The sequence below is a fragment of the Hyperolius riggenbachi genome, chromosome 4 (assembly GCF_040937935.1).
Source record: "Hyperolius riggenbachi isolate aHypRig1 chromosome 4, aHypRig1.pri, whole genome shotgun sequence".
In the NCBI taxonomy this organism is placed as follows: Eukaryota; Metazoa; Chordata; class Amphibia; order Anura; family Hyperoliidae; genus Hyperolius; species Hyperolius riggenbachi.
The window spans coordinates 371,776,541-371,791,519 of NC_090649.1; the positions used below are offsets into that span (position 1 = coordinate 371,776,541).

The 14,979-nt window shown below is 46.0% G+C and overlaps 1 protein-coding gene across 1 annotated transcript in view; it reads right to left on the reverse strand.

Moving 5' to 3' along the window:
- Positions 1-14,979, reverse strand: part of IGF2R (insulin like growth factor 2 receptor) — a 242,584-nt gene that overhangs the window by 144,411 nt on the left and 83,194 nt on the right. The window contains exons 4-6 of the mRNA XM_068232027.1: positions 7,087-7,185; positions 6,238-6,370; positions 1,270-1,390 (exon numbers count right to left, since the gene is read on the reverse strand). Coding sequence (XP_068088128.1) covers positions 1,270-1,390; positions 6,238-6,370; positions 7,087-7,185 — 353 coding nt within the window. The remainder of the gene's footprint in view (positions 1-1,269; positions 1,391-6,237; positions 6,371-7,086; positions 7,186-14,979) is intronic.

Below are 14,979 nucleotides of genomic sequence, written 5' to 3' on the forward strand. Positions count from 1 at the left end.
TTCCTGTTTGCTTTGATTGCCGGAGGCGATCGGAGGGGGTGGGGGGATGCCGCTGCACAGCGGCTATCATGTAGCGAGCCCTGGGCTCGCTACATGATTTAAAAATAAAAAAATTTAAAAAATAGTGCTGCGCCACCTCCTGGGCGAAATAATTGAAACCCCCAGGAGGTTAATCTGGCAGCAGCAGTTCCCCCAAAATAGGTGCCCCCAGCATAGGTAACCAGGCCTATAGGTGTCCCCAGTGGAAGTAACCAGGCTTATAGGTGTCCCCATAATAGGTAGCCAGGTGTATGTGTGTCCCCAGTATATGTAGCCAGGTGTATATGTCCCCAGTGTTATAGGTGTCCCCAGAATAGGTAGGCAGGTCTATAGTAGTCCCCAGAATAGGTAGCCAGGTGTATAAATGTCCCAAGTATATGTAGCCAGGGGTATATGTGTCCCCAGTATATGTAGCCAGGGATATATGTATCCCCAGTATATGTAGCCAGGGGTATTTGTGTCCTCAGTATATGTATCCGGGGGTATATGTCCCCAGTATATGAAGCCAGGGGTATAGGTGTCCCCAGTATATGTGGCCAGGGATATAGGTGTCCCCAGTATATGTAGCCAGGGGTATATGTGCCCAGTATATGTAGCCAGGGGTATAGGTGTCCCCAATATATGTAACCAGGGGTATATGTGCCCAGTATATGTAACCAAGGGTATAGGTGTCCCCAGTATATGTAGCCAGGGGTACATGTCCCCAGTACATGTAGCAAGGGGTATATGTGCCCAGTATATGTAGCCAGGTGTATAGTGGTCCCCAACACATGTAGCCAGGGGTATATGTGCCCAGTATATGTAGCCAGGTGCCCCCCTCCCCCCCCCCCCAGAAGGAGGGGCGAGCGCAGAGAAGGGGAAGCGGTAAGCACAGCGGTGGGGAAGGGGAGACATCCCCCCCCCCTTCCCTCACCTTAGGGCTCCCCCTCCCTCACTCCCCAACCAGATATGAGCGGCAGGCCGGCAGAACACTTACTCTATTCCCGGCGGAGTAGAGGTCTACTCCGCCGGGAATAGAGTAAGTGTTCTGCCAGCCCGCCGCGCCCTGCTCATATCTGAAGGGGGAGCGAGGGAGGTGAGGGAAAGAGGGGGGGGGGGGGAAGACGTCCCCCCTTCCCCAACACTGTACCTACCGCTCCTCCTTCTCTGCGCTCGCCCCTCCTGCTGGGAAATAATGACGTTATCCACTTGTAACTTAAAGTAATATTTGTATAAGATATTGTTGTTCACCTCTCTTTAACAATAGATGTAAGTGGATTCTTTGGTTGTCCGACATCATAAGACTTTCCACCTTTAACAAGACATGCAGCACTTCCTGGTGGACAGCCTGATGTGTCTCCATCAGAGAGGCCTGTGCAAAGAAGGAAAAAAATTTAACTTTTTTTAAAGTTTACTGAATTCTTGCAAAATACAACAAAACAAAAACTTTACAGTACCACAATTCACCCAAAAATTCCTGCATAGTTGGCAGTGGCCCTAGTACCCACTGCATATTAAAAATTGCTAGCAGTACAGTTCTTTAGTTAAAGGTTAAAAAAAAAAAAAGTATATTACTGATTTATAAAAGCCCCAACATACTGTATTTTGTTGTGCTGTACAAAGTGAGATAAACATGGGTGCATAATAATACAGACAATAGCATACACATAGAATCAACATTGGTACACGTTACAGAATTGGAAGACAGTAATTGCAGTGAAAATGGTGAACGAAATGTATACAAAATACAGGCAGATCCCTGCTCTTGCATGCCTAAAATCTAAAAGAATAGAGAGGAAACACATTGGCCTCAATTCTAGTAGGGTTATCAAACAAATTACCTCATGTGAGGTAATGACATTTAGCAATTCTGGTAGGTTTTAGTCATGCTTTACCTCATGAGATAAATTATGACATAATTAATGAGGTAATTTGCCAAAAATAGCTATTCTCATGGAAATTAGGGAGCATGTTAGCACATAATTTACCTATCAGTTTAGAACTGCCTGTACCTGGAAGTAAAGTCAATTTGTATGCCATTTGCAGTTTTTAGTGGAGTTCATATTGCTGTTTCAGTGGAGTTCCTATTTAGGAATGTAATAGAAAAGAATACAGGTAGTCCCCGACTTACAAACGCCTGACTTACGAACGACCCGCCGATACGAACGGCATTGGATTCTGTGTTTCCATGGGAACAAGGAAAAAAATTCAAATTTTACTTGTAGTTTTTGAGAAAATCGATTTTAAAAAATTCAAAGAAAAAATGGCTTTTAAACTTGTATAAGCAGGTACAGGGCAGAAGTGACAGAGGGGGACACTGGAGGCACGGGAGCACAGAAGAGGTACAGGGGACAGAGATGGCACAATGTTCCGACTTAAGAACAGATTCAGGTTAAGAAAACCTACAGTCCCTATCTCATTTGCTTAGCGGGGTCTACCTGTACTTGCATCAGATAAAGTCATGTTTCTGACTAGAGTATTAGTTTTATGACTGTTGTCTGTCTGTCTTTGCAAACAATACATTTTATAAGGCTATAGAGTTTTGATGCATGTGTGGTTACTAAAGTATGTGTACAGCCTTTGGGATGTTTGTTAACCGGGGACTGCCTGTAGTAAAAATAAAACTCCAAACTTTTTTTTTTTTTAAGGGATGCCTATAAATATACATTGCATAAGTTGCTACATAATCAAATACACCTTCTATATCTCCCCCAGCGCCGCCACCCCCCTTCAAAAAAAAAAAAAAAAGGGGAGGAAAATACCTCATCAGGTATTTGTACCTACAAAAAATATTTACCTCACATAGCTACCAGAATTGTGGGGAAATATGCAGTTTGTAGACCTAGAAGCAGTGTGTTCTTAGGTTATATTTAAGCACCACTTGCTCAGAGTTTGAAGGGGAATGGTGCAAGTAACAGTGTATGCATATCAGAAAAAGTGGGCTTGGAAGAACCTGTCAAAGATTTCAAAGGTTGGACAGTGATGGATGTGTTTTGGAAGCGGACTCCAGAGGAGGGATGAAGCTTGTGAGAAATCTTTTACACATGAACGCGAGGTGGTGGTTCTAGAGGAGGACAGAAGAAAGTTGCGCGCAGAGCAGAGATTGTGGTTGGGTTGGCATCTTGACTTGAGAGGAGATGAAAGGGGAAAGGAGGAAAAAAAAAGGATTGTGGAGAGCTTTGTAGGTTAAAGATAAGAGTTTGAATTTGAAGTAAAGTATCGTACCATGTTAGCCATGAGTGAAATCAAGAAGTTTTGAATCAGGATAATACTATTTACTTGCTAACTTAAAGGACAACTGAAGTGAGAAGAATATGGAGGGTGCCATATTAATTTTCTTTTAAACAACACCAGTTGTCTGGCAGCCCTACTGATCTATTTGGCTGCAGTAGTGTTTGAGTAACCTAGAAACATGTAGTTAATCTTGTCAGATCTGGCCTCAATTCACTAACCTTAACTCCTGTCTTAATAACTCTTCTGAGCTGTTTTACAGTTATCACCATGGTGATATAATTGTGATAACTGTAAAACAGCTCAGAAGAGTTATTAAAGACAGGAGTTAAGCTTAGTGAATTGAGGCCATTGTCAGAAACACCTGATATGCTGCATGCTTGTTCGGTGTCTATGGCTAAAAGCATTATAGGCAGAGAATCAGCAGGATAGCCAGGTAACTGGTATTATTTAAAAGGAAATAAATATGGCAGCCTCCACATCCCTCTTGTTACAGCTGTCCTTTAAGGCTGCTTACACACAGGGACGTTACAGGCGCACGTTAGTGCGCCTGTAACGCTCCCCCAACGCACAGCAATGTAACACAAGTGGGCTGTTCACACAGCCCACATTGCGTTACATGTAACGCTGCACGTTGTCCGGAAAGTGCAGCATGCTACGGCGTTAGAGGGGCTATAGCCGCGTTAGACTGTTTGCACATGCTCAGTGGGGGGCGGAGAGGAGGCGAGGAGAGCCAGCTACAGTAGCCGTGCACATGGCTACTTAATATTCACTGCACTGGCGGCCGTTGATTGGCCGGCGGGACCACGTGATACGGAGTGTCTCGCTCTGCATCACGTGGTCCCGCCGGCCAATCAGCGCCACTCTGGGAGACCCTATAGGGATAGAGCCGCCTAACGCGGCTCACTCTGCTGTCCTCTCTTGCAGCACCATACGTTGTGTTAGGTGCACGTTATGCGACCTTAACGTAGCACCTAACGCAACGTCTTGGTGTGCAAGTAGCATAAAAGAAGAGTAAGCTTTTGCCTATTCCACCTTCTTCAGACTTCAATCCTGTTTGCTTACAAGATGTTGGAACAGACAGCTATATATACACATGCAACATCAAAAGGGGATACATAGATTTTTTGCAAGCATAAATATATGGCATTAAGGCAATAAGATGCCTTAAATGAAACAGAACAGCTAAATGGTGTCAAGAGGATGTTAGCTGATTTATGACTAATAGATAAGACCCCTTGTTTACTCATCCCTCACACAATTGGGACTCAGTGACAGAGGCATTAGAAATTCAGAGTTCACAAGTTTTAGCTGCAAGAAGAGTGGATGCAATATTTGTCTAGGCCGAGAAGGAGTTATTGCATAGAATATCATCAACCTCATATTAATATAAAAAAGTGTCCTTATTCAAGCCTTCATTGGTTTAAAGCTGTGGACATAGGCTTGAATAAGGACAAAACATTTTTATATTGGTATGAAGTTGATATTCTATGTCTTAACTCATTCTCGGCGTAGACAAAAATTGCATCCACTCTGCTTGCAGCTAAATCTTGTGAACTCTGAATTTATGATGTCTCTGTGACAGTCTGAGTCCCAATTGTGTGAGGATTGAGTAAACAAGGGGTTTTATCTAGTAGTCATAAATCAGCTAACATCCTCTCATGACCCCATTTAGATGTTCTGTTTCATTTAAGGCAGCCTTTCTTAACCTTTTTACCCTGGAGGAACCCTGCAAATACTTTTTGGATCTCAAGGAACCCCTGAATTTAATTTGCAGGTGGCACAATCTTTAAAAGCCGGTGTGGCCATGTATGTCCTATTACAGTGCTCTTCATTATAATGTCCCTTTATTCTAATGCATTTTACTAATGTGTTCATTACTATTCTGATCACCAATTATAGTGTGCCCCATATAATAGTGTGCTCTCTGTCATACTTCCCCCAACACCCATGATGGGGAAAAATGCCAAGGAACCCCTGAAAAGTACCCAAGGAACCCTGGGGTTCCAGGGAACACTGGTTAAGGGATCTTAATGACATGTATTTATGCTTGCAAAAAAATCTATGTATCCACTTTTGATGTTCCACCACCTTGTAAGCAAAAAGGATTGAAGTCTGAAGAAGGCTGCACAGCCGAAAGCTTACTCTTACTCTGTTAGCCAATAAATGGTGTCATCCTGATTCAAAACTTCTTAGTACCCTATGAAATGGATGGTCTAGTTAATTGGCAGCAAGTGAAAAGCTTAACAGAGGAGGAGTACCAGATGACGAGAGAGAATAAATATGAAGGACTCAAGTAGCCATGTTCAGTACAGATTGGAGAGGTGCTAGTCTGTTAATTTGGAGTCAAAGTAGTATGTTACAATAATCCAGATGAGATATTCTAAGAGCATGTGCTAACATTTTAGTAGTGTCCTGGGTGAGAAAAGGTTGGATAAGAGACACGTTTTTGAGCTGGACATAACAGGAGATGGTTAGAGTGGGAAATTTGAGGAATAAATGAGAAAGGTATCAAATAATACCCCTTACGCACTGAGCTTTGGGCAACTGAGGTTATAGGGATATTATTAACATTTATATTTATATCAGGCAGAGAAGTGAACAGAGACAATGAAAAAATGATTGGTTCTGCTCTACTCATGACAGAGCATTTATATTGCGCTTTTCTCCAGACTCAAAGTGCCAGAACTGCAACCACTAGGGTAAGCTCAGAGGCAGTAGCAGTGTTATGGAGTCTTGCCCAATGTCTCCTTACTGAATAGGTGCTGGCTTACTTAATAGGAAGAGCCAATATTTAAACCTTGGTCTCCTGGTCTCCAGAGCCCTTAACTAGTACACTATATTGTTTATTAGTATACATTTATAAATCAGGTGTTAATTCTGTTAGCTATACTTCTTAGGCACAGCAAAAAAACGAAGGTTGATATAGCTTTGCTTTGACCAAATCTGCTACTAAAATGTTTGGTAGCAATAACAGAAAATGCTTACCTATGGTTCTGCAAACATTAATGTACAGGTCAGATTCATCGTCTGAGTCATCCACCAAGTATCCGCCAGATGTTTTTATAAGTGGATTCAAGTCATGCTTCTTGTAGTCAGAATCAAAAACATAACAGGGAACCTAAACAGAAAAAAAAGTTGTATAGCATTTGCATGGGCATTTTTATAAATATTAAAAAAAAAATATTTTATAAATGTTAAATATGAAAGAAGGATTTTTTTTAAATATGTAAAGCATGGTGATATAGTGCATACCACTCTTGCATGTTTGGTTACTAGATTTAAATCTGGACCAGAAAATCCTACCTGCATGAAGCTGGTATGATTTTGAAATTAACAACTGAGACCGAGTCACGGGCCAAAGTCTAGTGGCCACCTCCCTCTCTTATATAGTTCCCTCGTGTCTAATGGTCCTCTCCTCCCCATACAGGTCTCTGGTGTCTAGTAGCCTCCACCACCCCCTATACAGCTCCTCCGTATAGCTTACATGGTGGTCTACAGTGGGCCAAACATAATGCAAAGTGAGGAAACCGCTTGCAGGCCAAATCTGATGGCTCTGCAGGCCAGATTTGACCTGCGGGCCAAAGTTTAGGAAGGATCCAGAAGTTTCCCTCTCCTTAGGTATTCGATTTTTGACCCGAAGGTCACCTCAAGTTCTCTTTAAGAGTTGTATGCAAGAATGGCTACCCCATATACAGTTTTAATGACAAATTATAAAGAGAAACAAAACATATAAAACATATGAATCATTGCAAATGTATTTGTAGATCGATATTAAACAGATTGCTTTGACAAGTATACTCAAAAAACAAAAAAACCTTTATATCATGAACTTACCTCTTTAATGGGTTTAAACTTCCCTTTCTTGCAAGCAGAGTATGTCCTCCACTCAAAGTAATGTACGCATTCATCATACTTCACAAATTCAGGTGTTCCCTGCAATGGCAAAAGCAATCAATGTTTGAAGTTCAGATACTGTTTTTTCTAGTCATTTCAATGAAATTATTTTAAAAATATAGAAGCAGTTCTGTTAGAGTGCATCTTGAATGGTGTATCAACTAAAGTATTAAGGCCACAGCAAAGCCAATTTAAACATGGTGCTATAATGAAGAGGATTTGTGAAAGGCTACAGTATACTTGTCTTCATGATGGAGCGTGATTGCAGTGTCCCTGTGGTAAAAGGTGGCTTGACTGAGGTTAATGGGAGTTGACCTCAACTGAGATCTGATCGAATAGTAAAGGGGTTCTCAAACTGGGTGCCGCGGCACCCTGGTGCGCCTTGAGAACTTGCCAGGGGTGCCTCGGCGTTTATTCCCTTCCTTTGGGAGGTGCTGCTGAATAAGGGTCGTAACAGCATTTCAGTTGTTATTTTTCCCGAGGGGTGCTGTCACATGGAGCCCTTGTGGCTGACCGCACTTAGCCTTCTAAACGGTGCCAGCGCACAGATCGTGCGAACTCTGGTCGCAGTCAATGCGCAGGAACCGTTAAGAATTAGCCGCAGACAACTCAGAAGGGAGCCTGTGAGACACGGGTAATTACAACGTCACCTACTGGTTCAGAGTAAACTGCCACCACCGCGGTTACTATGGGACCGTGGGGCCCACTAACTGACTGACTAATCCTGCGAATAAAACTGTTAAACACACGATATTCTGTCTAGCCAACAACAAACAAACAGTAGCGTATCTTCAGAGACCCGGGATCAGTTCTGTGTGTGCTGATAAGCAGGGTAGCGAAACAGTGAATGACTTGGGGAAAGTCGTTTATTCACGCAATATAAATAATTAATATATACAGACAATTATGAAAATCAACAATTATTAAAACAGTAATAGCCAGTATGAAAAATAAAAGAAGGGAGAAAAATACTTAGTTCCTGGAAAGATGTCCTTATTGTGGGAAGAATCATAAAGTTCTTGGTTTCAAAGTCCAGAGTTCAGACCAGGTGGATGCCAGCATATCCTCAAGCTGGCATCTGATGAGTGCAAGATGTTTCAGTGTGGAGGACACAGAGTTTGGGTCCTCAGCCATTCTTATGCCCCTGCTTCAGTAGGAGGGAGTGAGGGCGGGGAGCCATACACCCCCTTCAAAGATGAGATGAGCCCTCCCCTTGTACTGGGGCTAGAAATCATATCTACCCATATATGGGCTCTATCTCACAGAACCGTACAGGTCAGGGCAGATTTATTAACATTTTCAGGTCTGTCTCGATTTACCCAGCGCCCTGATACCAGACATGAGGGGTGGGACCCTTGTGGTATCATCAGGGCCTTTTCAAACTGCCTAACTGGCAGTCCTTACCTCAGAATGTTCTGAAACTTCCTCAGAACCAGCACCGGGGCTCATGCTACACTTCCCCCACGTTTGGTGAAGCTGCCATCTCAGGAACCCCAGAAATATGACAGATCTGGGAAGTTATGGATTTGCTATGAGACTCAGGTTATTCCCAGGCAAAGGCTCTTTGAAGTTTGGAGCAGCCAGCGAGGTGTCGCCTCCCCTGCTGGGAATGAGCCAGTGGGTCTGGCTTTTAGCCCAACTAGATTGCTCCTGCCATGGTGCTTGTCACCTTATACCTGACGGATGGGCCATCAGCACAGCTTGAAGCCAGGGACTCTCTGGGGCAGATTAGGCTCAGGCTCATTAGCATATCAAAAGAGCCATCCAGCCTTTGGAATGGTGCTCTCTTTGCTAAGAAAAGGACTTCAGCTGTCCCTACACACTCAACCCAGATTGTACCGTTTTGAAGCGCAATCGATGCAGGAATCGAGTGCGATCGTTCTTTTCTTCACGGGCGGTTCCAGGACGCGCCTGCGTCCCCGCAATCGTCCGTGACAGCCCTCCCCCTTGTCCGTGGCTTAGCCACTCATCCGCAAGATGTGTGGCGGCGCCGCTAACCTGGCTGACGGGCCTCGAGTTGCCGGTACGGCGGGAAAACCTATTGGAGCCTGTGGCTCGGTTCCCCTGGACCGGTCGCGGTCTGCTACCCTCAGGGTTGACCCAACATGGACCGTTCTGGACAGGGCGTTTGCGCCACTGCAGTCGGACGTGGTGTCTGCCGGGACTGCTGACAACGGGCAGTGGGTTGGTTAGGTCAACAGCCAGCCCACGCAGGGTTCCCCTGCTAAGTGGCTGTGGACCTAAGGGAACCCCGCGGGAATCCCTGGACCTTCCCAGCTCCTGACAGACGGCACATGCCCTGCAGTAGTTGGCTACATCCCTGTTCATCCGGGGCCAATAAAACTGTTTCCGAATACCGGCGAGTGTCTTGCGGACACCCGAGTGCCCTGTCAGAGGATTACCATGTGCGGATTTCAGCACATGTCCCCTGAACGCACTCGGGACCACAAGCCACTTGGTATCCGCGTGGGATCTACCTGTAGGGGGCTGTACAGACTCACTGTACAGTCTCCCACCTTCCCAGTACACCTTGAAAGCGGCTCCGTCTGCGAGGGGCTCAGCGGCTTGCTGCCTGAGCACCTCCAGGCTTGGGTCACTTTGTAGTGCGGCTGAGAATATGGCGCTGTCAGTTTCAGCCAACTGGCTCATGTCACACGAGGCCAGCGGCTGAAAGGTCTCATCCCTGCGGTCAGAGGAGGGGGAGGAGGCCGGAACCCCCTCCACCTGTTCTGAGCTCGGGTTCTGAGCAGTGCAGCTGTGCGGTACTGCTAGCACAGGTACACTGTCAGAATGGCACAGACGGGCATTACTCAAATCATCATTGCATGCAGTAATGACATTGACAGGTATAGACATTTTTTCATTACAGACAGGTTGTACAAGAAACTCAGGTACAGTTACAGCATCATCACAACAGACAGCCTGTACATCAAACTCAGGTGCCTTTGAAGCAGGCACTATTGAACCTGGTACCCTTGAACTGGGCACATTCAACCCACCTCCCCCTGGTGCTCCCCCAAGTGTATAAAGTACCTGGTGGTGGGTGGAGAGTCCGTCTCCTTCCGTGAGCGACAAGGCGGTCGTGGCAGGTTCATAGTAGGACACAAGCTTGCCCAAATCAGTCCCCAGCAACACAGGGACTGGGAGATCCTTCATAACCCCAACAACCCTTTCGTGGACCCCTCCCACTCCCCAATCCAGCTTCACTCTTGCGTGGGCTATGTGGAAAAGGGTGCCCTCTACTCCAGTAAGGGCAAGGGATCGGCTGGAGCTGATGCTCTCCTTTGGCACAAGATGTGAGTGAACTAACGTGATGTCAGCTCCGGTGTCTCGAAATCCGGTGACAACTTTGCCGTTGACTCTAACAAGTTGCTGCTGGTCGGTTCGGTCGCGGATTTCCTGTCCGCGTGCAAACAGGACAAAATCTGATGATCCAGGCTGTGGTTCGCTGGCGGGTTGCCTCTGCTGTGGGTGAGGTACAGGTGATGCAGATGATCCAGGTGCTGGTGGTGTCTGTCTCCGCTCCGGACAGTCGAATTTCATGTGTCCGGGCTGGCGGCAGTAGTGACAGGTGACCTCTCCAGGCGCTGCAGGCCTGGGTGCAGCAGCTGCGCTGGGTGGCCTCTGTGGCGGACGGCTCACAGGGGCAGGAGGGTCTGCCGAGGTATTGGGCTGACCTCCTCTCCAGCTGGATGGGACAGTTCTGCGGGTATCAGCCACCCGGGTAGTTGCAAAAGTCTCAGCAAGGTCTGCAGCGACAGTGGCTGAAGCCGGCCTGCGTTCTAACACAAACTGTCGTACATCAGCAGGGCAAATGTTCAGAAATTGTTCGAGGACTATCAAGTCCTCCAGGACGCCATAAGACCCTTTGGTGAGGCCTAGCGTCCACTGGCGGAGTGTGGTGAGCAAGCTGCTGGCCACATCTCGGTACGAATCAGAAGACTTTTTCTGCCAGGCCCTGAACTTTTTCCGATAGGCTTCTGGCGTCAGCTGGTACTTAGTAATGATAGCGTCTTTTATAGCAGCATAATCATTATCCTTTTCCGCAGGCAATTCTGCGAAAGCATCAAGCGCTTTGTAGCGCAGCAAAGGTGTCAGATGTCTGGCCCACTGGTCTTGGGACAGACGATACTGACGGCATGCTTTTTCGAAAGATCGCAAAAACAAGTCAATGTCTGTGTCTTTCTCGATATTAGCAAATTTAAATTTTTCACTTACGGGTGCTGCAGCTCCTTCAGCAGGGAGGCTGGGCGGTGAACTCCGGCTGGCCTGTTGCACTTTTGCCATGTTTAGCTCATGCTGTCGTTGGCGCTCCCGTTCTCGCTCAGCGGCATCCCTCTCCGCGTGGCGTTCTGCAGCAGCAGCAGCAGCAGCAGCCTTGCGTTCTGCAGATTGGCGTTCCCGCTCCTCGCGGGCTTCCATGTACTGCATGTACTTGTCCAGGTCAGTCTCCATCAGCTTTTGTAATGCCTGCTGCATTACCGGGTCAGCACCCCTGGACAGTCCAGTACTGGCCAGTTCCGGGCGAGTATTTTCAGAAACTTTGGGGTTGGGGTCCACACTGACATTCTCCTGCGTAACTGTTGATGCAGGGCCCTCAGGATGCACAACCTCTGTACGGTCAGGAGTCTCAGTCTCTGGTTCCCCTTGCCTTGAGTCAGATGGGTCAGCGTCTACCTCAGCAGACACATCCAGCTCCTGCAGTTGCTGGGTATCCCATTGAAACAATTCCGTTACCAGGTCCCCTTGTTTCTTGCGGCCGACATCAATGCCTCTCTCTTGGCAAAGATTTTGCAGGTCCGCCAGGCACATTTTCTTGTAGTTCCCGGACATTTCCACGCCAAATAAAATAAAACTTTTGGGGAGGGGTACTGGCTACACAGTCTCTCTGTATATATAAAAAATATATTGCCTTCCAGCTACACCAACGAATTAGTTCGTTTCTCGATAGCGCTAGCGCTATCGCAGATACTTTCAGCACAACACAGGTCCCAACCGCTGCCTAACACTGTCACATGGAGCCCTTGTGGCTGACCGCACTTAGCCTTCTAAACGGTGCCAGCGCACAGATCGTGCGAACTCTGGTCGCAGTCAATGCGCAGGAACCGTTAAGAATTAGCCGCAGATAACTCAGAAGGGAGCCTGTGAGACACGGGTAATTACAACGTCACCTACTGGTTCAGAGTAAACTGCCACCACCGCGGTTACTATGGGACCGTGGGGCCCACTAACTGACTGACTAATCCTGCGAATAAAACGGTTAAACACACGATATTCTGTCTAGCCAACAACAAACAAACAGTAGCGTATCTTCAGAGACCCGGGATCAGTTCTGTGTGTGCTGATAAGCAGGGTAGCGAAACAGTGAATGACTTGGGGAAAGTCGTTTATTCACGCAATATAAATAATTAATATATACAGACAATTATGAAAATCAACAATTATTAAAACAGTAATAGCCAGTATGAAAAATAAAAGAAGGGAGAAAAATACTTAGTTCCTGGAAAGATGTCCTTATTGTGGGAAGAATCAAAGTTCTTGGTTTCAAAGTCCAGAGTTCAGACCAGGTGGATGCCAGCATATCCTCAAGCTGGCATCTGATGAGTGCAAGATGTGCAGGACCCCTGTGGTATCATCAGGGCCTTTTCAAACTGCCTAACTGGCAGTCCTTACCTCAGAATGTTCTGAAACTTCCTCAGAACCAGCACCGGGGCTCATGCTACACTTCCCCCACGTTTGGTGAAGCTGCCATCTCAGGAACCCCAGAAATATGACAGATCTGGGAAGTTATGGATTTGCTATGAGACTCAGGTTATTCCCAGGCAAAGGCTCTTTGAAGTTTGGAGCAGCCAGCGAGGTGTCGCCTCCCCTGCTGGGAATGAGCCAGTGGGTCTGGCTTTTAGCCCAACTAGATTGCTCCTGCCATGGTGCTTGTCACCTTATACCTGATGGATGGGCCATCAGCACAGCTTGAAGCCAGGGACTCTCTGGGGCAGATTAGGCTCAGGCTCATTAGCATATCAAAAGAGCCATCCAGCCTTTGGAATGGTGCTCTCTTTGCTAAGAAAAGGACTTCAGCTGTCCCTACACACTCAACCCAGATTGTACCGTTTTGAAGCGCAATCGATGCAGGAATCGAGTGCGATCGTTCTTTTCTTCACGGGCGGTTCCAGGACGCGCCTGCGTCCCCGCAATCGTCCGTGACAGGTGCCGTGAAAAAAAATTCAGAGCCATCAAGGGTGCCTTCAACCGAAAAAGTTTGAAAACCACTGGAATATTAAAAAGGGACATGTTACCAGGGTTGAAAATGGTCAATTTCAGATGGTCGTTGGTTTTTACCAGTTACCACATTCTGCTAGTGTATGCCCAGTCTAAAGCCTTGTAACATATGTGAAGCATATAGTCTGGTAGAGATAGTGACTTGATCTGTCAGGTGACATTCCAGGGCCACGGCTGTATAGACACGCTGCTACCCAAGTTCATTTGCAGAGAGCAAGACAGGTGGGAAGCAGAGACAGACAGAAATCAGAGACAGTTAGGCAGAGTGAAGTGCTGCATAATATGTTAGCAATATCTAAAATATGAAATACAAATATAATACCACTACAAAATTGCACATTCTATTGGCCCAACATGACACTGCACACCCCATATTATAAATGTTACACTAGTCTATCATATTACACTGGAATACATTACATGCTCACTATTCTCTCCCCAAAAAAATTCAATTCCCATATTACTAATTACCTTCCCTGCTATGGTGAAACTGTACCTTCATAAGACACTCCCACACATTACAGTACACCTGTTCCCCTCCTTCTACACAACATCTTTCACATAACAAATTGTGGCCCACCCACACAGATAATTATACTTTCACAGCACCTACTCTCCCCTACTTTATAACCACAGCACTGTACACAACCCCCTCCCCCCCTCAATATGACACTTTTGCACATCAATACACCTACCCTCCCCATGTTACACCTCACATCCTTACCACATCACTGGAAGCCTTCACTCTAATATTACCCAGCTCCCCTCCAGTGCTCCATTAAAGTGCTCCTCCCAGAATATCATCAGAACTACTCACAAAACAACTCACAGACTTGCTTGGGCCTGCCTCTGCAGCCACTGTGCAAGTCCACCGCTGCTGAGGAAAGAGCCGCAACAACAATGGGAGCCCCACCAAAAGCATAATCAGCTGATCAGTTTATAGGTGGCCATACACTTCTAGATTTGCAGCAGATTTGATCATCAGACAGATTTCTGTCAGATGCCTGTCAAGTCGAATCTGACAGGAATCTATCTGATGTGTGCCACACACTAGGAACAGATTTCCAATAGATTTTAGAATTCAATTATTAGAAAATCTATCTAAATGCATTATTGCACCATTAGATCCAATGCAACTCTATGGGCCATGGATCTGCTACCAGCAGCAGATCGACCTAGATCTTCCATATTGTTATATATCAAATCCATCTATTTCGATCGAAATCAGCCACAATTCGATCGATCGATTTAAAAGAATAGATTTCTGATTGATCGATTCTATAGAATCCAGTGCATGGGCCCCTTATGTTTCTTCTGGAACTCACACCAGCATAGCAGCAGATCCAGGCAGTGGCAGTGATACAGAAGAAGGTGACAGAAGGCATGAGGTGATAGAAAAAGCTAGAAGATGACATTAGAAAGTGCAGGAATGTCCACGACAAAAAGCCTAGTGAGATTGGACAGTGCCTTTTGCCACAGACTTTCATTATCGCCATCTGACGCACATGTGTCTGGAAAGACCATGCAGGTCCGATCCGTTGAAAATGTGAACAT